We start from the raw sequence: 24459 nt of genomic DNA, 5'->3' as shown, positions 1-24459 counted from the left end.
TATGTAAGCAACATAAAATTATATTGGCAGCAAAGCCACTATTTCCCAAGACTTGAGTCTTTGTTTTTGTTTTTTGGGGGGTGGTTTTGGGTTCTTTTTAGAACTTTAATAAGAGCCATTTAGAAAGTCATATAAAGAGGACAGGATCCTTCCTAAAGTGAGATAGACACTTATGAAATATGGAAACAGCAGCTGAAGCAGAGATAAATATTTGAATAAAATGAATGAAATTACAGGGTTCTGATATCCAGACTCCCTACCAATAAAAACCTTCACCTATGGTCAGCAATTTGAGATGATTTAATGAAAAAATTTGTCAGTTATGAGATTTTATATTTCATTCTGTCTGGGCCAAAGATAGCACTAGTGGCCATAATTTCCTCATCACGCATACCAGACCTCGTCTTCCATACATACCTTTTCATGACATCAATCACATCCTGGAAAGAAGAGAGAAACATGAGTCAAGTACAGCATTGCCAGATTTAGAACATAAAAGTGGGTACTTAACTTTGAATTTTGAATAAACAAAGATAATTTTAGTGCCTTTTGTTTATTTAAGATACCTTTGTACTAAAAATTCTGTGTTATTTATCTAAATTTTAAATTTAACTGAGCATCTTCTATTATTTGGCAACCTATGAAGGAGTGATAAGTCCTCCTACCTTGCAAAGATCAATCCACCTTCCTCCTCACATTCTTACCAAACCCTTGATACGTTGAGAATAAGAGATAGTCATGGAATGAGGGACACAATGTAGAGATAAGATTCAGACGGGCAATTACAGAGGATTTATGTGACGATGTCAGGAAGATGCTTCAAGTATCTAGAAAGGGGATGTATTTAAGAGCAAGAAAGGAAGTCTACTATTTTTAACACATAAATTTACTGCATACATTTTCTTAATTCACAAATTTGATGTGCTTTTATTTTTTTCTAGACATATATAGGTGAAATCTATTATTTGTCAGACATTTTTACAAATTTTGGAAAATCGAAGATGAATAATAATAAGAATCTTTGGAGTATACATTTTGTTTTTGCTACCAATACAAGCAAACAAAAATCTCAAGTTAATGTTTGTCTCACCTTTCTCTACCCACCACCCAAACTTTATATGTAGGTTATCTCATCCAGTTTTCAGTATTAAACAAGCCAAAGGAACAAGCAACTAAGAAAGTCAAAGTGTTACTTACTACTGCCCAACTATTTATACTCCACTATTCAGAACAGTACCAATACCCACCCACTCTTAGAATCTATATCTTACCCCAAATTTTGCATTTTCTTAGTCTGTCTAGTTCACATTCTTAATTTCTTTTAACCATCTTCTCTTCCTCATAAGCATTAGGTGCTGCCTTTATTTCCTTTTGGAACAAGAATGTATTTGCTCTCCCTCTCTCTGGCCCAACTTCCTTTATATCAACAAAAATTTGGCCTCCAATAAGCTTTATTATCTCAGAAATAGTATTACTGCCTGTATTAGCTTTTTTGTTGTTATAGGATAAGGCAAAAAACCAACTAAATCAAGTTTAAATTAAAATTTAAAAGAAATTAAAAGGATTAACTATAACTTTACTCATAGCTATGTTTTCAGCTAACAATATTTTCATACAAATCCGATCTACCTTCTACTTTCTATACTTACTTTCTTTTCAAATTCTGCAGGGCGTCAACTTAAATTTCCAGGTTTGAACTGTAGTCCTTCAAACAATACCCACCAGAAAATATACCTTCCCTTTGTAATAATGGTAGTAAAATCCTATAGTAAGCAAACCATGGGTCAGGTGCTTCTCTTAAAATAATGAAAATAGGGTTGGAAAAAACATAGGAATTAGATATTTTGATTTTCCTATAATTGAATAACATAAGTGTCCTTCATGCTACTGATTTTATTAATTTTAACCAACTACATGGATTTAAACAGGATACAGGGTGGTTCTTCAAAGGGTTATTCAATAAGTTTGTACAAAAAATAAACAAAGAGAATGGAAGTTTGACAGACAAATGTTGTCCTCTATATTCCATTTTTTAGCTATTACCTCTTCTCCCTTATTACCAACCTACTACCAAAAATGGGCTTAATATAAAAAAATGGTTACAACAACATGAAAAACAAATGACTTATACCATATAATAAATGGTAACTAGAATGTAGTTAAATGTAACTAAAAATGGATCAAAAACCTAAATTTAAGAGGTAAAACTCTTAGAAGAAAGCAGCGGAAATGTTCATGACATTAGATTTGAGAATGTATTTTTGGATATCACACTAAAAGTAAAAGTAATAAAAGCAAAAAATTGATAAATTGGACTTTACTAACACTGAAAACAACATTTTTGTGAAATAAACAAATACAAAATAGAGGCAACCCACAGTATGAGAAAACATATTTCCAAAACATATCTCTGATATTAATATTCAGAATATATAAAGAACTCCTCCTACAATTCAAAAAAAATCGAAACCTCTTTTTTTCTTTGAAACCTCTTCAGATAGCTTCTCAACAAGAAAAAAGAACATCCAAAAACCTGATAAAGGACATATATGAAAAACAGACAGTTAATATAATAATAGTGAAACACAAATTATTTCCTCCTAAGATCAAGAAAAAGACAAAAGCTTATTTTAACTCATCTGTCAACTTTGCATTGGAGGTTTTCTCGAGTGCAATAAGAAAAATGAAAAGGAAGAAAGAAGTATAGAAAAAAGAAGAAAAAAGAAGATATAGCATGAGAAAGAAACAAAGCTGTATTTTTTTCACGAATAGCGTGATCTTGTATATAATAAAGATTAAGGAATACACACACACACATGCTCACAGTCACTGAAATTAATAAGAGCTTAGCGATATACCAGTATGCAAGATCAATCAGATTTGCCCGTCTAAAATTCTGACAGGATGAAAAAAAAATGTAGTAAAAATACTGCAGTGTGACTCTTGAAAGTGCTTTCCCTCTTTCTCTGGTCAGAGTACATGCCCTCTGCTATACAAATAATAACAATAACAATAATAATAGAAATATATTCTCTCACAGCTTTTGAGGATCGAAGTTCAAAATCAAGGTATCAGTAGAGTTGCCCCTATTGTAGGGAGAAACTGTTCCTGCTTTTTTACTAGCTTCTGATGGTTACTGGCCTCCTGATTTTGGACTTAATAGCTTCCAAAATTATAAGACTGTACATTTTTGTGGTTCTAATTCATAGAACTTGTGGTAATTGGGACCAGCAGTTAGCGTAATTGCTATGTTGTTGGACTCCCATGTAGTCGACCACAGTTGACGTCCTGGATCCGGTGGCTTAGGACTCACACTGGGCACATGTGCGTGTGTGCCCAAGATCCCGAGAGGAGAACGGAGGAGAAGGGATTGCGGCATGGCCATCCCCCCTGGGGGGTGATTTCTCGCTTTCTGTCTCTCTCTCTCTCTGTCTGTCTGGAGAGCGCATGTGCCCTCTAGCAAAAACTTCTCAAAAAAAAAAAAAAAAGAAGTTGTGGTAATTTATTACAGGGGCCACAAGATAATTTTACAGTTATAACTGTACCTGAACAGTGTACTACAATATATCAACTAATATAAATAACATTTATGGAATACTATAAAACATTTCTCATAGACAAATACATATTTTTCTCAAGTTCACATGGAACATAAACCAATATGGTTACATTTTATATCATAAAATACACATGAACTATTTTAAATCATTGAAATCATATAAAATATTTTATCAGACATCTATAGAATTTGGCTAGAGACCAGTAACAGCTGTAATATTTCAAAATATTTGGATTTTTATGTTTTGTTTTTTTTTTTAGATTTTTGTCATAGAGTATGAGCACTTGCTAGAGACAGAGAGAGAAAGTAAGAAATTACCCCCCCCCCCAGAGGGGATAGCCACTCCACACTCCCTTCTCCTCCACTCTCCTTCTGGGATTTTGGTCATAAAATGTCAAGTCTGACTTTAACCATGAACTCAGCCTTCTGGGATCCAGTCACCTTAACCTCCACACCATCTGCTGGTCCAAAATATTTGGATTTTAAATAGCCCACTTCTAAGTAACACATAAAAACAAGACAAATACAAAAGAGTAGGCCCAGTTGATTTCACTGATGAATTGATGAATTCTACCAAACATTTAAGGAGGGAATTATACTAGTTATCCCCAAATCTATTCCAGAAAATAAAAACAGAGAGACTACATCCTTACGCATTCTATAAGACAAACATTATCTCAATCTAAAACCAACTAAAGATATTACAGAAAAGGAAAAACTAGTATCTTTAATAATCAAAAGTGTGAATATTTTGAACAATATAGTATCAAATCATATCTAATGAAGTATAAAAGACATTTTATACCACAAACAAATGAGATTTTTTTCAAGTTAGCAAAGTTGGTTTGACATTAAAAAGTCAACTAATGTCATCTACCACATAAATGAAATAGAAAAATATAATGATTTTATCAATTGATGCAGGAAAAATCTAATGCCCATTCATGATAAAAAAAAAATAAGCTCCTAGAAAACCTGAAATAAAAGGGAAGTTTCTCAACTAATATATATATTGTCAACATCTTAATAATGAGAGATTGAACAGTTTCCTGCTAATGTCATAAACAAGGAAAAGATAATCCCTCTCACTTCTTGTTCAACATTTTACTGCAAGTCCTAGCCAGTGCAATATGACAAGCAAAGACAAATAAAAGTATACAGACTGCAAAGGAAAAAACAAACTTGGCCTTGTTCTAAGATGACATATTGTCTACATACAAAATGCCAAATAATTGACAAAAAAAAAATCTGTAACAAATAAGTGATTGTAGCAAGGTTGTAATATATGGGATTTATCAGCAAAAGTCTATTTATTTTCTGTGAACTTTCAAAATCGGAAAATTGGAACTTGAAATATTTTTTATAAAATTACAACTGGACCTAAAATAAGAAATAGAGAATAAGGTGACATAATATGTTACAAATAGAATCTATATGTGAAAATACATTAGAAAATGTTCAGTACTATTACATACCAGGAAAAACATAAATTAAAACTACATTGAGATGCCATTAAACATCCATTAGAATGGCTGTAATTTTTTTTTTTTTTGGGGGGGTTTTCGCTATAGGGCTCGTGCACTCGCCAGACAAACAGAGAGATACATAGAGACAGAAAGCGAGAAATCACCCCCCAGGGGAGATGGTCACGCCGCAATCCTTTCTCCTCCATTCTCCTCTCGGGATCTTGGGCACGCACACACACGCGCCCAGCGTGAGTTTTAAGCCACCGGATCCGGGCCGCGAACCGCAGTCAACTACATGGGAGTCCAGCAACATAGCCATTATGCTAACTGCTGGTTCCCAGAATGGCTGTAATTTTTTTAAAGTTATCTCAAGTGTTACAAATGTTAAATGAGAAAATGTTAGAAACCATTTTATTATTCCTATGAATATAAACTGAGTAACAGATTTCAAAAATAGTATAGGACTTTTAAAAAATACATAAACTTAGACTATAACACAGAAATCCCACTATTAAAATCTACTCAAAAGAAATGAAAATATATAGCCACAAAAAATAAATAAGTAAATGTTCAGTGTCACAGTATTCATAATAGGCCCGAACTAGAATCCATGTAGCCAACAACCACATGATTAGATAAAGTATGATATATTCAGATAATGAACTAGTATTAGCAATAAAAAGGAATAGAACACCAGTACTGATTATAGTATGAATAAAATTTAAAATATTGTGCTAAATGAAAGATGCTCTGTGCAAAAGACTACATGTCATATGTTTCCATTTATATTGAAAGGTCTGGACCTATATAGAGAATTTTATCCATGAAACAGAAAACAACTAAATGGTTGCCGAGAGGAAGGGATCTGAATAAATATTGATTCCAAGTGGGCATGAGGAATTTTTTTGTTTAATGGAAAAGTACTAAAAACAAATTTGGTTTTGGTTCAATATGTTTACTAAAATTTGTACTTAGAATTGGTAGATTTTATGATATGTAAATTAAGCCTCAAAAAATGTGTGGGGTTTTTTTAGCTTGTTTTTTTTTTTTAAAGCAAAAGAAAAGATCCAACAGACAGAAATGAATTATCTCAGTGTTGGAACCAAAGAGAAGTAGACATTCTTGTTCAACTAGCAAAGAAAGGGAAGAAGAATGACAAAAATTAAGCAGAAAATATCTAAAATTTCCTGAATTTCTCAACCTTTTCTGGGGGTCAAGATTACATTCTATTGTTACTTCCATGACAAAAGAATAGTAAGTCTAAATCTTCCATCAGGTTTCTATAGGTTTTCTCACACATTCTTTTCCAGTCAACATAGCCCCTCCCTCCCCCCTCACTCCTACACACAAACATCCATCACTCAGTATTAACAGTCTGGTGTCACAGTTGCCATCCTTCAATAACAACAAAAAATCAAATATAAACAAAGGCTCATGCTGTTTGCCTGTGACTAAGCCCAGTGAGTGGATACTTTACTAATGCTCACATGAAATCACAGACAACAAGGAGCCCAGCAAATGTCACTGGAACAAAGAATCTCCTCTCTCAAGTCAATAATCTTGTGTACTACTTTTTTCTTTCTTTCTTTCTTTCTTTCTTTCTTTCTTTCTTTCTTTCTTTCTTTCTTTTTTTAAGAGGTTTTTGCTATAGGGCACATGCGCTTGCCAGAAAGACAGAGAGACAGAGGGATAGAAAGTGAGAAATCACCCCCCAGAGGGGATGGCCACATCGCAATCCCTTCTCCTCCATTGTCCTCTCTGGATCTTGGGCACACACACACACACACACACACACGGGCCCAGTGTGAGTTTAATCCACCAGGTCCGGGATTCAAACCATGGTCAACAACGTGGGAGTCCAGCAACATAGCCATTACGCTAACTGCTGGTCCCCTATGTACTACTTTTTATAAGTTAAAAATATTGGAGAATCTCCTTGCCAATCACTCATTGATTTATCACTCTGACACCTGAAATAAATGGCATAGAAGAGGCACTGTGGGCCCAAAGACACCTTCTAATGCTACCAACTACTGGGTTGTCACAAAAGTCATGAGATATTTTTCTATGTTTTTCTATGCAAAATGCATCATGACTTTTCTGGCAACCCAATATAAGGAAGAGCTCCTAGTGACCCAGATGGAAGGAAAATCAGTCTCTGTGTTTTCCCAAAATCTTTTATGTAGACACCCATTCCAATTTTCACCTGCAGCATCTCTACTGGTGTCCCCTGTGTCCTTCGTAGGAGATCTGTGATGAGCTCTCTTACACACTGCTTCTGCTGGCCCAGTTGGTCTTTGGCTGCTGCTAGGTTATCCAGTACATTCACCTCTTCTTCCTCCAGCTTTTGCAGCTCCCTCTGTTCCTCACTGTCCAAGATGCTTCTCATTTCATTAAAACCTTTCAAGATCTTTTGTCTTTCAGTCTGAATATAAGACTTTGGGATAGAAAGAGAAAGAAGCAGTTAGTCTATCTGATTGAGGGTATGCCTTTCTTTTAGAAGTTCTTAAAAAGGAATGGAATGAAAGTCATCAAGCAATTCCTATTAATGCCATTTTCCTACTATTTTTCAATTTGAGCTCTGCTCAGAGTAAAACATTCAAGTCTGCTCTTTGGAGGACTAGCCTGAGAAAAATGTGATACCTGGGTGAGGCTTGGATTGCACACACCTGTCTAGGACCATTGTGCCACTCTCTGTGTATTAAAGCCCTCCACTCACATTCCCTAAACTGGGATCCTGGGACCTTTACAGAGTGTTTCCTGGATGTATCAAAGCCTAAACCTGATGACAAAAATGGGACAGAGGATTTACAAGCCACGTTCACATTTGCTTCCCTCTGTGCCTTTCCTTCCAAATACATCATTGATTTGCAAAATGTCTACTCTAACCCCATGGTCAAACAGCATGGTATAAAATTAAACCTAATCAAATGATTCCTATGCATATTAATTTGGAGGTAACAAAGAGGAAGAGATCTTTTGTGATAAATCTCAAGGTTCTGCTCAGATTCCTGTCTCAGAAATTTCTTGAGAAGAGTCCATTCCTGCCTTCCAAGAAGATCTCTCTTCTCCAAGGTCAGTTTCCAACTTCTCAGCTTTCTGATGCTCTCTTCTCAGCCTCTGGATAGCTGCCTGGAGCTTCTCCTGTGAAAAAATGAATCACCAGAGTCAAGCCATGAAATTTCTTAGCACCTGGAACAGAGGATAAAAGGTAAAATGTCAAGGTTATTTCATAATATATCAGGTTATGGATACCGTGAGGCTGGTGAGTAGAATCTATGACATGGGAGGAATGTGAGGATGTAAATATATATATATATATATTTTACTACCAGGTGACAGAAGCCACAACCCCTTAGCCAGAGCAGCCTGGTTTTCTCTTTCCTTCAAGTAAGCAGGAACCCTACAGCAAGGAGATCCTCACTCTCATGACCCTCCTCCCACATCTAACTAGATATACTTTCCTAAAATCTCTTGCTCAGAGTGGCAGTCACAGCTTATCTTGGGTAGCAGTTCTCCATTCATTGAACCTCTCTTGATCAAAAACTTGTGTTCTAGGATTATTCTTTATTAAAACAGAAAACTGTATAGTAATATCCTTCAGACCTCTGAAGCTAAGCAATGGTTTTTGAACGAGATCACAGATCACTTCTATGATGACAAGGGGAACAATGTGGTATACATAGGTGGAGACTGCATGTCAGGTACCCTCTTCTGCCTTATTCTCCCCCTGGGGCCTACCTGACATTCCTTGACCACTTTGTCTATGGTGAATGTTTGGTGACCACGGTGTTCAGGAGACAACTCACAACGCCAGCAAATGACCTTCCCATCCTCCTTACAGAAGATCTGGAGTTTTTCTCCATGGTGTACACAGAGCTCTCTCTTCTGATGCTTCCATGGGCTCCTCTTGACTTCCTTGACTTTCTCTACTATGTGGGCCAGATACCAATTAGGACGAAGGTTCCCAGGCTGGTATCTGGTCTGGCACACGGGGCAGCTCCTTTCTAGTCTTGGGCAGACCACTGACTCCTTGTTCTTTGCAGTGATGCAGGCTTGGCAGAAGCTGTGGCCACAGTCCAGGCTCAGAGGTTCTGTCAGGAGCGCCAGGCAGATGGGGCAGGTCACCTCCTTTATGTTCACTGGGACTGACAAATCCATCACACTGCTCCCTCAGATTCCTTCTGTCCTGACTCCTGAGGCTCTTCTTGCTCACAGATTCCTGCAGGACTGGGAATGTTGAATAGGGCAGGGTAAGAAAAGGCACTGATTATATGTAGAGATTTAGCACAGGACAAAATGTTAATATTTAATAAAGAAAGGAAAGGAGATGCAAAGAATAGGTTGGTGAAGAAATGAAAAGGACCTTGAAATAATTTCAAACACGTAATCTTAATTTAGATTTCATGACAAATTTCACTCCATCAGGAAAAGGGATTGCAGCGTGGCCATCCCCCCTGGGGGGTGATTTCTCGCTTTCTGCCTCACTGTCTCTGTCTGTCTGGCAAGCGCACGCACCCTATAGCAAAAAAAAAAAAAAAAACCTCTCCAAAAAAAAAATTTCACTCCATCAGAACAATGATTGTTATTTTCTCTGTTGTTAAGAGAGAAAAGAAGAAACTGAGACAATTTCAAACAATAGCTTTGTTTGACCCACCATTTGTGCTGTTTGTCCCCAACCCCCAAAATATCCTCCCTGTTGAATAAGCTACACCCACTTCTGACCCTGGGGTTTACATCTGCTCTTGTCTCTGTATGGTATGATCTTACCCCAGACATTTGCATGACTCATTTTTTAACAGCCTTTCTGATTTATGCTTACATAGCATTAAATGCATTTATTATAATGTGCAATCCAATTATTTATATTACTTTTGTAGAACTGTGTAACTGTGACTATAACCCAATTTTAAAACATCTCATCAACAGAAAAAAAAAAAAAAAGAAAAGAAAAGTCTGGTGTCCGTTAGCAGTCACTCTCATTCTGACACCAAGCCCAGGGCAGCTACTAATCTCCTGGGTGTTTTTCATCAATTCATAAAAATGGAGCCATAATACATGGCCTTTAGTGTCTGAATGATATTACTTGTCATGCCATTTGACATTCATCTAGTTTGCCATTCCCTATGCCAAAACACATCCTTGGTGTTAAAGCATCAAACCCATTGCTGAGGAAAGTCTTTTGCCGTTGCTCTAATCTCAGCATGGAAAGGTCCTTCCCTTGATTCAACAGGACTTATTCATGTTTCATTTCAGTTTCTCCTTACATGTCTTATTATCCCAAGAGCCTGCTATGAATCATCAACAGCAAAACTATCCATATTTACCACTTAGTGCACATTTGCTATTTTCTCTTATATTCACTAGAGAACACACTGCAACTTTTTTAAAGAATTATTTTATTTAATCTCATTTATTTTATTGTTGTTATTATTGTTTTAATTTGCTATAGAGCATGTGTGCTCACCAGAGAGAGATGGGGCGAGAGGGTGAGAGGTGCAGAGAGTGAGAAAGCAAGACATCAGATTGGGGACTCAAACCATGGTCAGCCATGTAGGAATCCAGTACCTTAACCATCACATCACCTGCTGGCCCCAACACGCTGCATCTTTATTTAACTGTCTACCACTTCCTCTTAAAATATAATCCATGCACAGATCAGGATTATTTTTTTCATGAATGTGTTCCTAATACCTAAAATACTGCAGACCACATTGGACACAATGAGTGATCAATATATAAAGGCTACAATCTCCACATCTCTCCATAGATGAATAAAAACCTTCTAGTAATATTTTCATCTTTTCTTCCCCTCAGTTAGTAATTCTCTAATAGCTGAACTTTGGGAACACACATACAGTTTCCAGTGCAGAAGTGTTGCCTCTTTACACACCTACACACACTGAATACACCCATACACTCTCACTTACTCCCCTAAGACACACATACACATAGCAAAAACCACAGTAGGGAGAAAACTGTATCACTAACATTTTTATAGCCAGTTATAATGTAGAAATGACTTTTACATATTTATGCTTTATACAAAATTCTTGAGAAATAAAAATACTGTACTCCCTTTCCTTGGGTATGTAAATAAAATTAAGTGACTAGAAAGATAATCACATTCTAACGGGTAGAGTTAGGGTGAACACATTGTCCTCAAGGTCTTCCTTAGAGAACCAGCAGTTAGCGTAATGGCTATGTCGCTGGATTCCCACGTAGTCGACCGCGGTTCGTGTCCCGGACCCGGTGGCTTAAAACTCACGCCGGGCGCGTGTGCGTGCGTGCCCAAGATCCCGAGAGGAGAATGGAGGAGAAGGGATTGCGGTGTGACCATCCCCCCTGGGGGGTGATTTCTTGCTTTCTGTCTCTATGTCTCTCTCTGTCTGTCTGGCGAGCGCACGCGCCCTACAGTGAAAATCTCTCCAAAAAAAAAAAAAAAAAAAAGATCTTCCTTAGGGTTTCTTCTCAAGATAGCACAAATTTTTAAATGTAAATAAAGATAAGAGCTGCAAAAACTATTTTAATATCCAACATCATGGGAAGGTAGATATTGGAGAATTTTTAAATATTGGAATTTCACCTTGGACTGGACATATGGCAAGAATGACAGTAGAAACCTAAAGGTGTAAATAAGTTTGTAGGGATGAAGAAAAGAGGCTCACATATTCAAAGAATCACACAGTTGACAGAAACCTGGGAAACATGGATTCCAACAACATCTCATGACCATGGGAGAAAAGTCTCAGTATGTAAGGGAGGTCATACAGAGGAGAGATCAAATCTGTCCTATTTCAAAGATCCTGAGAGAGTTACTATGGGTAGAATTTTTCTCCCCCAAAGATGTTGAAGCCTAATTCTAAACATGTATGAATGTTATCTTTTTCGGAACTAGTATCTTCGCAGGTGATCATGTTATCATAAAGTTAAGATGAGAGTACTGCATTAGAGCTCACTTTCATTCACAGTGGAAATTTGGATAAAAAAAGAGACACATCACAGCGAGTATGGCATTTGATGAAAAAAGCAGGTATCAGGCTGATACAACTATAATCCAAGGAATGCCAATGATTGTCAGCAAACTATTAGAAGGTAAGAGAAAGGCCTGGAACAGATCCTTCCCGCATAGCCTTCAGAAAGAAACAATCCTACTGCTGCTTTTTATCTGGAATATTCTGCCCCCAGAATTGCTACACAATGAATTGCTGCTATTTAAGCCATCCAATAAGTGATAACTCTTTTGTGGCAGACCTGGAAAACTAACATACTTGTCTATTTTTACCTTGTTTTTTTGTTTGTTATTCTACCATTGATGAAATATTAATCTTATTGAAAACTCTTTCCATCTAAGACAAGCAGACAGACACAGAAACAAAATGCAAGCTCCTTTTTGAAGGTGACACAAATGTCACCTAGTTAGGGCTAACTAGGACCAGTTTCCTTATATCTTAGAATACCCTGATCAGCTGCATGGAGATTTTGTGAACCTGTACAGCTTAGAAAAGAGAGAAAAAAAAATGTATCTATATTGGAGAGAAATGTGCTCTGAGAGTTTTAGCCAATATCTTTTAATCATTCCTTGTTCCTCCATCAGAAACTGACAATAAGAAATGTATGATCTGGGGAGGGACCACCAGGTCTGGGGAGGGATCACCAGATGGTGCAATGGTTATATTGCTGGACTCCCATGTATTCGACTGTGGTTTGAGTCCTGGACCCAACAGCTTAAAACTCACACCAGGCATATGTTCATGCCTGCCCAAAATCCCAAGAGGAAGATGGAGGAGAAAGGATTGCAGTGTGGCCATCCTCCTGAGGATGATTTCTTACCTTCTATCTCTCTGTCTCTCTCTGTCTCTCTGACAAGCACACATGCACCTATAGCAAAAACCCTTCTCAAAAAAAAAAAAAAGAATAAAGAAAGAAAATGAATTTTTGCTATAAGGTGTGCACACTGACCGGAGAGATAGAGGGACAGGGAGAGAGAGAGAAAATGAGAGATCACCCCCCAAGGGGATGGTCACCCCGAAATCTCCTCTCATCCATTCTCCTTTCAGGACTTGGGGCATGCATGCTAACAAGCCTGGTGTGAATTTCATGTTTCCAGGTGTGAAACTAGAGTTGCAGTTACCCATGTGGGAGTCTACCACTTTAATCACTAGGACACCTGCTGGCCTCCAGAGGGTCATTTTCATAAAGCTACACCTGGTGTTGTCCCATTCACAATTAGTTCATCAGAAAATGCTCTAAGTAGTTTCTTTAAATTTGGTCCCACTTACCTGAATCTTCAACTTGGAAACCAGGAGGAGTTTCTTACTGCTCTGGCTAGCCTGCCCCTAGACCCATGCAGTCTGCTCTCCTCACTGTTCTCGTGTCATTGGCCAAAGTGACCCTCTTAAAGCAGACACCAACCTTGTCATCCCTCTGATCAAACCTCTGCCACAAAGTGTGAGGCAGTCTTTGTCATGGTCTGTTAAGTCCACATGCTCATCTCTTCCCCTTCATCAGAACTCCCCTCCTGCTTCTCTCTTTGCACATTCTTTCCCACCCTACCTTGTTTCACCTTGATCACTCTGGACAAAAAAGCCCTCTTAAATCCAATGTTTCATTGAAGGTTCTTTAAAATCGCTTTGCTACACTGACACATTTATGCTAATGATCACATATTGCATACTACCAATACATTACTTTTATACTGTTTATTTACTTTTTCTTGCCTGACAAGAAAAACAATCTCTTATAGGTACTTAAAATTTATTGCATATTAAGTAAATGCTACAGAATTTTTTATCACAGCTTTCTGCTTTTTCTCTTGTGACTTTAATCAAAATATTTTTAAAAAACATATATTTCCTTCTTTTTACTGTGCTCCGTAGTAATCTCAAGCTATTAAAGTAAAATTGCTGAAGCTTGTCCAGATACAAAGGATATACACATGAGAAGACAGTACCTGAATTTTTTTTTTTGAGAGGTTTTTGCTATGGGGCGCATGCGCTCGCCAGAAAGACAGAGAGAGACAGAGAGACAGAAAACAAGAAATCACCCCCCAGGGGGGTATGGCCATGCCACAATCCCTTCTCCTCCATTCTCCTCTAGGGATCTTGGGCACGCACACACATGTGCCTGGTGTGAGTTTAAACCACTGGGTCTGGGGTTTGAACCGTGGTCAACTACATAGGAGTCCAATGACATAGCCATTATGCCAACTGCTGGTCCCAGTACCTGGAATTTTTAAAAAGTGAGAAGAAAAGTACACATTGGAATATATGGGACAATAGAACATGGTATGAAGTGCCTTCTTTGAGGTAAGATTAAGAGAGAGTTCTTCATGAGAAATTACCAAGTCATTTCTTTAGCCCCACGTGAGGGAAAATTGAGTAAAGATTGGAGATGAGAAACGTGAAAAGGTGTGTCTCAGACATGAAGAAGTCCTGAAGCAGAAGAGGACACTACAGGGTCATGGGGTATTATTCAATTAAGAGTAAGACATGGGCACTGGGAAAGCACACATTTCCTGTACTTGGGTCTCTAGAGAGAAAAGTGACCAGGGGAGCTACAGAGATGGGTGACAGTCTGACCATCATGCCTCACCTTTCAGACTGGTAATTCCTCAGGAAGGGTGTGAACAACCTCTCAGACATAACCAGAAAGAGAGTAAAATGATCAGCTCCAAAAGAGTCTTATCCCTAGCACATCCATAGACCCTTTCTCCATACATCTAGGTCCAGATAAGGGCTCTCATCCTTGGTGGATAAGGAGAAAGAGAATTTCTGCCTCTGATTAAGAAATTATTATGGCTTATGTTGAAAAGGTAGAAAAATCAAAACCACAGAAGAGGGAGATAGGAGCAATTCAGTCTGAAGAAAGCACAGCCTTTACTAGAAACAAACAGGACATTTTGGTTTTTCTAACCTCTCTTTGTTAAAAGTAACCCACTCCCCCACACCCCAAACACAATACTGCCCTTCTCAGCCATCTCTGCAGGACCCCACCAAATGTGGTTTTTTGTTTATTTGAAGCTGCTTCAAAACCACAAATGACACTCACTCAAACACACAAAAACCACTTTACCAAGAAAAACCTTCCTCCTTTGCCACCACAAATCACTCACAAACCTTGAATCACAAATGGAGGAGTCTTGCATCAGTGGAGGAGAGGGAAGGTGAGGCAGGTCCAGGTATGGACGAGAACCACTTACCAAGTCAGAGGATCTGCACAAGGAGTCTCCACAAAAACTGAACAAGAAATGAAAGTTAGATTCTGAGAAGTGAAAGGAAACAGGCAGCAGAATAGAAACTGACCGAACAATAACACTGGGGGATGGTCATGCTTCAGTGCATTACAGGGCCTGCTCCATCGGGCGTTCAATCACTCCTTTCTCATTTTGGTCTCAGTTTATTCTGGCAAAAATATTTGCACGTGAAGAATGTGAATTTCAATTATACACTGTATTGCTTGCTTGAGTACTCAGGATTTCAATTCTGTCTGATAATTTACTTGTCAAGCTTATCCTATATTCAAACACAGCAAGTCCCTATGGTCAAATAATGACCCAGAAAGCTTCGGCCCCTAACTTCTCGTAATCTAATAGGGAAAATACAGTTATTGGTTTCAGAGTTCTGCAAATTTTTATCCAGGAAAGCCGGATGGGGACAGCTTCCAGAAATTAATAGAAGTGAAACTGGTTGGAGATAGGACCAGGGCAAGTGTCAGCCAGACAGGCACTGGGAGACTCTGTGCCTCGTGAAGGAAAGATAACTAAACGTGGAAAATGGAGATGCTAAGAAGCCGAGTTGCAAAATGTCATCATACGCATTCTTTGTGCAAACTTGCTGAGAGGAACACAAGAAGAAGCACCCAGATGCTTCAGTCAACTTCTCAGAGTTTTCTAAGAAGTGCTCAGAGAGGTGGAAGGCCATGTCTGCTAAAGAGAAAGAAAAATTTGAATATATGGTAAAGGTGGACAAAGCCTGTTATGAAAGAGAAAAGAAAACCTGTATCCCTCCTAAAGGAGAAACAAGTTCAAGAATCCCAAAGCACCCAAGAGGCCTCCTTTAGCCTTTTTCTTGTTCTGTTCTGAATATCATCCAAAAATCAAAGGAGAACATCCTGGTCTATACATTGGTGATGTCGCAAAAAAACTGAGAGAGATGTAGAATAACACTGCTGCAGATGATAAATGGCCTTATGGAAAGACAGCTGCTAAACTGAAGGAAAAATATGAAAAAGATATTGCTCCATACCGAGCAATATCAGGAAAGCCTGATGCAGCAAAAAAGGGAGTTGTCAAGGCTGAAATGAGCATGAAAAAGAAAGAGGAAGATGAAGAAGATGAGGAAGAGGAGGAAGATAAAGAGGATAAAGATGAAGAGGAAGGGGATGATGATAAATGAGTTGGTTCTAGCGCAGTTTTTTTTTTCTTTGTTTATAAGGCATTTAACTCCCCATACACAACCTACTCCTTTTGAAAAAAAAAATGTAAAGGTGTGTGAGATTTGTTTTTAAACTATACAGTGCCTTTTTTAGTACAGTTAATGCACTACCGAATGTGTCTTTAGACAGCCATGTCCTGGTGGTATTTTCAATAGCCACTAACTTTGCCTGGTACACTATGGGGGTCATAAACTGGAATGGAAATTTTAAGCAGGTTCTTATTGGTACACAGCACAGATTAGTTGTATGTGGGGATGGTAGTGTTTTCATCTTCAGTTGTCTCTGATGCAGCTTATATAAAATAATTATTGTTCTGTTAACTGAGTATCACTCTGTAATTGAAAAAAAAAGTTGTAGCTGTTTTGTTGCCATTTTGAATGCTTCTAAGTCAATATAATTTTTTTATTATTAATATTGTCCTTTTAATAGTTCTGAAACTTTCTCCTTGAGGGGGAGCTAGTCTTTTACTTCTGCCCTCCTACGGTGTCTATCTTTTCATTATAGTTAGCTGATAAAAAGCTTTTGTTTATACACCTGGCATATTGTGGTGAGGGTAATAAAGAAATGGAGACAGTTTTCATCCATAACTGAAATTCCAACATTTTAATCAGTTTATAAGAAATTTCACATAGCCCACTTAACATTTACAAGTGAAGAGTAACCAGTCTACTCACAGCATGGGATTATTAGGATCAAACATTAGTCCTTGAAGGACTAATAGAAAAGTGTGTTCTAATCTTTACATAAAGATTCTATATTCTTTAACTCCCATTACCATGCAATGGCAGTTATTCAAGAAGACTTTAGAATGTATCCCCCAAAGCATGAATTTAAAATACAAGACTGCCATATTATAGTTTTTTTGTTGACCTTGGTTCCAGCAAAGGCTATGAAAGTGCTGACTGTAAAAGTCTTTTCCCATTTATCTACCTATGGACTGCTTAGAAAACTTGTCCTTCCATTAAAAGTATCTTTTAAATAATTATTTATTTAATTCATTCCATTTGTTATTATTATTTTTTAATTTGACAAGAAAAAGTCAGAGACAAAAACAAAGTGGGAAAGCAAGCTGCCAGGTCTGGGACTTGAACCACAGTCAGCCATGTGGGAATTCAGCACCTTTAACCACTTTGCCACCTACCAGTCACCTAAGAGTATTTTTAATTAATTAGGCCAGTTCTTAAAACAATGCCACACTGAAAAATAGGAGAAATATTTCTTTACTGTGGCTTGCCCCTTTATAAATCAGATAGACATGAAAAAAGACACAAACTTTGCATCTCAGCATGAATTATCCAATTTATTTGAATTAGATTATTCTTTATAAAACCTAAGCTCATTCATTAGAGTCATGTTTATCTGCTTAACTGTTCAGAGAACAATTTGTCAATTTTACAGTTTGAGATTATTGTTCTCTTAAAGTGTCAGTGTTTTAAAATAGTGTTCTTACAATTTTACACACTTTTGTGATGGTGTGATGGTGTGCTATGATTTTGACTTAGATTCTTTCTGTTTGGCATTTGTTTACATAGTTTCAGGGGAAATACTAAACATCTGAGTTCTGCATGACACTAATAAACTAGTAGTTGCAGAGGTTTTTTAAAAATAAAGAAATAAAGAAGTGAAACTATCAGTATCATGTTAGTTAACCACTGGAAGGCACCAGAGAGCACGGAAGTTTAATAGATGGTGCTATCCAAAATAATTTTTCACTGAGTCATACTCAAGACTCCCATAATTCTCCCATATTTTCTCCACTTTTTGAAGGAATATTTTGTATAATGCTACACCAACCACAACAAAGGAGCACTAAAACATTTGATAGTCTTTGTACATACTTTCACATCCTGTTTTCTATCTTATTCTTGCTCAGAATACACGCTCCAGATGACACCACTATTTGTTCATTATTTTCATAAGTTACAAGGTGGTAAGGGTAATCGTGTCAGCAGACTATAATAAAACAGAGGACAAGATACAATTTCTTCTTAAAGATTATTCTCATGAAGGGTGGGTCCAGGAATAGTAGAAGGAATGTGCTGGGCTAAGAAGATAGTAACAATCACACTGTCCTTGGCCGTTTGCAATCCTGAAGAAAGACATTACATCCACTCAGAAGGCCCGCTGTTGTTTGCAAGCCGCAAGCAAAAATAACATTTGCTCAGCAGCGTCTGTGCCTGGTTTTCACAGCACACCAGCCCTGGACATTTCCTTCCTCATTCAACCAGAGGTCTTAAAGGGATATGTCAGATATTGTTTATCTATGTAATTTTATAAGTAATAGCTTTTCATCAGCCCTGGACATCTTTCTCCTCATTAAACTGGAGCGGCCAAAGGAACACATCAGAAATTATTTATCCATTTCTGAAAAAAAGAAGAAAGAAATTATTTATCCATGCAGTTTTATAAACGAAAGATGTTTATTGTCCTCCCAGTCTCCAGCATAGCAGAACACCACTGTGAATGGATCATACATTTTCTTTAAGTCACTGACATGCACAAGGCAGGAAACAAAACTCATGTTGGCATAATCAGCCCTGTTGACAGTTTCAGTTTCTTGCATTTGAGTCAAATTTGTTCTAACAGCTAAGAAACTCATGATGATTTTCAATGTAATGAAACATCCCATTTTGTACAAATTGCATTCTGAGAGCTGGTAGATTTTTCTCTATCATCTTTGTTATCATGTAATAACCTTATCATCAAGGACAGGCTCATGAAAGAAGGAGAAGACCTTTCATAACTTATTCTTTATTGTCTCAGATCAATCCTATATAATTATAGGTGCAATTTTAATTTTAATTGAACTTACTGGTGACAATTATGACTCTTTTGTTACTGGTATTTCAGTCAACAAAATTGCTGTAATTTATAATGAAATTCTGCTCTTTTTCTCATTTCCCTGCTCAGGGAGGAAAATGATAGTTTAAAAAGACAACAGGGAGAATCTGGGGCACTCTGATAATTTTTAAGAATGTAATAGCTATCACTGTAATACAGTATTTCTGCAAAGTTCTCCATGTAAATTTTTATCATTCTGCCCTTTCTGGGTTGAAATACTTAATGGTATCACAGCTGTCTTTCACTTTAGCTTTTTTTTTTTTTTTTTATACATTTACTTTCCATATGAGATCTCCAGGTCCAGAGTCAGTAACCTAGCATAGCACTAACCTTGATGCCAGCAAGTGGTGTGGTGGTTGAGATGCTGGACTTCCACATGGCCAGACATGGTTCGAGTCCCAGACTTAGTGGTTTGCTTTCTCACTTTCCCTTTCTCTCTCTCTTTGTGTGAATCTCTCTGCTCAAATTAAAATAAATGAACAAGTAAGTAAAATTAAATAATTAGTTTTTAAATAAATAAATACAAATCATTAACCTTCTATTAAAGACTCTATATTCTTTAACTCCCATTACCATGCAATGGCAGTTATTCAAGAAGACTTTAGAATGTATCCCCCAAAGCATGAATTTAAAATACAAGACTGCCATATTATAGTTTTTTTGTTGACCTTGGTTCCAGCAAAGGCTATGAAAGTGCTGACTGTAAAAGTCTTTTCCCATTTATCTACCTATGGACTGCTTAGAAAACTTGTCCTTCCATTAAAAGTATCTTTTAAATAATTATTTATTTAATTCATTCCATTTGTTATTATTATTTTTTAATTTGACCAGACAGAGACAGAGACAAAAAGAAAGTGGGAAAGCAAGCTGCCAGGTCTGGGACTTGAACCACAGTCAGCCATGTGGGAATTCAGCACCTTTAACCACTTTGCCACCTACCAGTCACCTAAGAGTATTTTTAATTAATTAGGCCAGTTCTTAAAACAATGCCACACTGAAAAATAGGAGAAATATTTCTTTACTGTGGCTTGCCCCTTTATAAATCAGATAGACGTGAAAAAAGACACAAACTTTGCATCTCAGCATGAATTATCCAATTTATTTGAATTAGATTATTCTTTATAAAACCTAAGCTCATTCATTAGAGTCATGTTTATCTGCTTAACTGTTCAGAGAACAATTTGTCAATTTTACAGTTTGAGATTATTGTTCTCTTAAAGTGTCAGTGTTTTAAAATAGTGTTCTTACAATTTTACACACTTTTGTGATGGTGTGATGGTGTGCTATGATTTTGACTTAGATTCTTTCTGTTTGGCATTTGTTTACATAGTTTCAGGGGAAATACTAAACATCTGAGTTCTGCATGACACTAATAAACTAGTAGTTGCAGAGGTTTTTTAAAAATAAAGAAATAAAGAAGTGAAACTATCAGTATCATGTTAGTTAACCACTGGAAGGCACCAGAGAGCATGGAAGTTTAATAGATGGTGCTATCCAAAATAATTTTTCACTGAGTCATACTCAAGACTCCCATAATTCTCCCATATTTTCTCCACTTTTTGAAGGAATATTTTGTATAATGCTACACCAACCACAACAAAGGAGCACTAAAACATTTGATAGTCTTTGTACATACTTTCACATCCTGTTTTCTATCTTATTCTTGCTCAGAATACACGCTCCAGATGACACCACTATTTGTTCATTATTTTCATAAGTTACAAGGTGGTAAGGGTAATCGTGTCAGCAGACTATGATAAAACAGAGGACAAGATACAATTTCTTCTTAAAGATTATTCTCATGAAGGGTGGGTCCAGGAATAGTAGAAGGAATGTGCTGGGCTAAGAAGATAGTAACAATCACACTGTCCTTGGCCGTTTGCAATCCTGAAGAAAGACATTACATCCACTCAGAAGGCCCGCTGTTGTTTGCAAGCCGCAAGCAAAAATAACATTTGCTCAGCAGCGTCTGTGCCTGGTTTTCACAGCACACCAGCCCTGGACATTTCCTTCCTCATTCAACCAGAGGTCTTAAAGGGATATGTCAGATATTGTTTATCTATGTAATTTTATAAGTAATAGCTTTTCATCAGCCCTGGACATCTTTCTCCTCATTAAACTGGAGCGGCCAAAGGAACACATCAGAAATTATTTATCCATTTCTGAAAAAAAGAAGAAAGAAATTATTTATCCATGCAGTTTTATAAACGAAAGATGTTTATTGTCCTCCCAGTCTCCAGCATAGCAGAACACCACTGTGAATGGATCATACATTTTCTTTAAGTCACTGACATGCACAAGGCAGGAAACAAAACTCATGTTGGCATAATCAGCCCTGTTGACAGTTTCAGTTTCTTGCATTTGAGTCAAATTTGTTCTAACAGCTAAGAAACTCATGATGATTTTCAATGTAATGAAACATCCCATTTTGTACAAATTGCATTCTGAGAGCTGGTAGATTTTTCTCTATCATCTTTGTTATCATGTAATAACCTTATCATCAAGGACAGGCTCATGAAAGAAGGAGAAGACCTTTCATAACTTATTCTTTATTGTCTCAGATCAATCCTATATAATTATAGGTGCAATTTTAATTTTAATTGAACTTACTGGTGACAATTATGACTCTTTTGTTACTGGTATTTCAGTCAACAAAATTGCTGTAATTTATAATGAAATTCTGCTCTTTTTCTCATTTCCCTGCTCAGGGAGGAAAATGATAGTTTAAAAAGACAACAGGGAGAATCTGGGGCACTCTGATAATTGTTAAGAATGTAATAGCTATCACTGTAATACAGTATTTCTGCAAAGTTCTCCATGTAAATTTTTATCATTCTGCCCTTTCTGGGTTGAAATACTTAATGGTATCACAGCTGTCTTTCACTTTAGCTTTTTTTTTTTTTTTTTTATACATTTACTTTCCATATGAGATCTCCAGGTCCAGAGTCAGTAACCTAGCATAGCACTAACCTTGATGCCAGCAAGTGGTGTGGTGGTTGAGATGCTGGACTTCCACATGGCCAGACATGGTTCGAGTCCCAGACTTAGTGGTTTGCTTTCTCACTTTCCCTTTCTCTCTCTCTTTGTGTGAATCTCTCTGCTCAAATTAAAATAAATGAACAAGTAAGTAAAATTAAATAATTAGTTTTTAAATAAATAAATACAAATCATTAACCTTCTATTCTTCTCTATAAATTGAATTTGTGACCTAAAGGAAAAATCAGTCAAAGATCAGAAGCAAAAGGAAGAAAGGAGCACCTTTTGTAACGATTAATATGTGAGTGAATTAATATGAAAATATGTCACAATTAAGGCATGATCACAGTACATGAGACCCAGGAGAAAAGCATGTTAAGTGAGCACTTCCTCATTTACCACCTCTCTTCCTGTAATAAGCAAATGCACCCAGTGTTAACTCACTCAGAATGTGGCATCGAAGAGACACGGACGTGGAGGTACCCTATTGGCCCATAGTTTCACTTCCCCTTTCTTGTTTATACCCAAGAACTTACTTTCATTTCTCACAGCTTCTCTGAGAGAGCTCCTTTATGGGAGATTAGGCTGTGGCCTTCCTTCACTCATTTCCATGGAATATCCATTGGCATCTGTCCTGTATTGATTGATTGTGGAGGGCAGGGGTTGGAAGATTTCTGAAGAGATAACTGAATTTGCTTGGGTGAGTTTAATTTGTTCTCTGTAAGGGAGAAAGGCCCTAGCTTGCAGGCTTCCTGTTGTGAGTGATGACTAAAGGGCTGTTTGTCCGTGACGAGAGAGGAGTTAATCTGAAAAAGCAGAGGTTAGAGAAAATAAAAGGATTTGTTTCCTTGCAGCCTTAGTCCCTTCTAAGAACAGAGACAAAGCCACAGAGATTTTTGAATCCTAATATTATAGTTCCATGTCTGCCCGTGCCATAACGTACTATTTCTGCATGTCAGTTCCCATCAGCTGGGCCTGTCTGCACTTAGGAGATCTGATGGTGTAATAACTGGCCTATTCTGTACCCCCTTATCTATTCAGTCCTCCTACCAAAGTCCCAGTCTGACACACTGACTACACTCTTCTCTCTTTAGACAATATCTGCCTACCAGACCCAGAGCTCAAGTGAGAGTTCAGGAGCAGGAGGAAGTGGTGGAAATACTTTCTGGAGTGTCACCTTTGGTATCTTTTTTTTTCTTTTTCCTTTTTTTTTTGGAGAGGTTTTTACTATAGGGTGTGTGCGTTTGCTGGAAAGACAGAGAGACAGAGAGACAGAAAGCGAGAAATCACCCCCCAGGGCTATGGCCACGCCACAATCCCTTCTCTTCCATTCTCCTCTCAGGATCTCGGGCACACACGCACACATGCCCAGAGTGAGTTTAAGCCACGAGGTCCGGGACTCCAACCACCGTTGACTACATGGGAGTCCAGCAACATAGCCATTACATTAACTGCTGGTCTCCACCTTTCTATCTTTTAATAAACAAAATGAGCTTCATGATTGATGAGCTAACAATGTAAAAAGAAGTCAAAAGAAATGGCCAGATGATAATATCCTGACACCCAGGACCAGCGGTTAGCATCATGGCTATGTCGCTGAACTCCCATGTAGTCGACCACAGTTCGAACTCCGGAGCCGGTGGCTTACACTCACACTGGACGCCTCAAGGTCCCAAGAGGAAAATGGAGGAGAAGGGATTCAGTGTGGCCATTCTCCCTGGGGGGTGATTTTTCGCTTTCCATCTCTCTGTCTCTCTCTGTCTTTCTGGCTAGTGCACACGCCCTATAGTAAAAACCTCTACAAAAAAAATCATGACACCCATGAGAGGAGTTAGGGAAGTGGGGAGGGGAGGTTCTGTGTTTAACCTTGCACCTTTCTCTTGAAAGCACAGGTTCACTCAAGCTAATTCAGGCCTATGGGAAATCCAACTTGCCCTCATCTAACCAAATCTTACTGCATCAATATTGAACTTGGGAATTTTCACCTCTGCATCAAGTTTCTTGACTTCCTTCTGGTGAGAAGTCACTGTCAAGGCCCTGTCTTCCAAACTGTTGCAGTATATATATGCTTTGCCACATAGGATTAATTCATTAATTATCTGCTTTGATTTGATAACTTTCTAGTATTACAGAGAGTGTACATTAAATGGTTGTGACTCTCTCTCTCTCTCTCTCTCTATA

General features: G+C 37.6%; 2 protein-coding genes and 1 pseudogene across 4 annotated transcripts in view; 2 read left to right on the top strand and 1 right to left on the bottom strand.

Annotated features, from left to right (window-relative positions):
• TRIM22 (tripartite motif containing 22) overlaps positions 1-15310 on the bottom strand; it is an 18894-nt gene extending 3584 nt beyond the window's left edge. Inside the window, exons 1-5 of one of the 3 annotated variants that reach the window (XM_006161949.3) lie at positions 15227-15310; positions 8767-9255; positions 8074-8169; positions 7232-7462; positions 418-440 (exon numbers count right to left, since the gene is read on the bottom strand). In XM_006161949.3, the coding sequence (XP_006162011.1) occupies positions 418-440; positions 7232-7462; positions 8074-8169; positions 8767-9186 (770 nt within the window). In that variant the 5' untranslated portion in view covers positions 9187-9255; positions 15227-15310. Of the gene's footprint in view, positions 1-417; positions 441-7231; positions 7463-8073; positions 8170-8766; positions 9256-13307; positions 13467-15143 lie in introns of those variants that run through there. The other 2 variants (XM_006161950.3, XM_027765714.1) reach the window with 2 other exon arrangements.
• Positions 15311-15789: 479 nt separating this feature from the next.
• On the top strand, positions 15790-16421 carry LOC106736380 (high mobility group protein B1 pseudogene; annotated as a pseudogene).
• Positions 16422-22797: 6376 nt separating this feature from the next.
• Positions 22798-24459, top strand: part of LOC102489998 (tripartite motif-containing protein 5) — a 5285-nt gene continuing 3623 nt past the window's right edge. Inside the window, exon 1 of the mRNA XM_027765715.1 lies at positions 22798-22978. The gene's annotated coding sequence lies outside the window, so the exon portion shown is untranslated. The remainder of the gene's footprint in view (positions 22979-24459) is intronic.

This window comes from Tupaia chinensis, unplaced genomic scaffold (genome assembly GCF_000334495.1).
Source record: "Tupaia chinensis unplaced genomic scaffold, TupChi_1.0 Scaffold139491_1, whole genome shotgun sequence".
Classification (NCBI taxonomy): Eukaryota; Metazoa; Chordata; class Mammalia; order Scandentia; family Tupaiidae; genus Tupaia; species Tupaia belangeri.
This window is presented reverse-complemented; position numbering and strand designations above follow the sequence as displayed.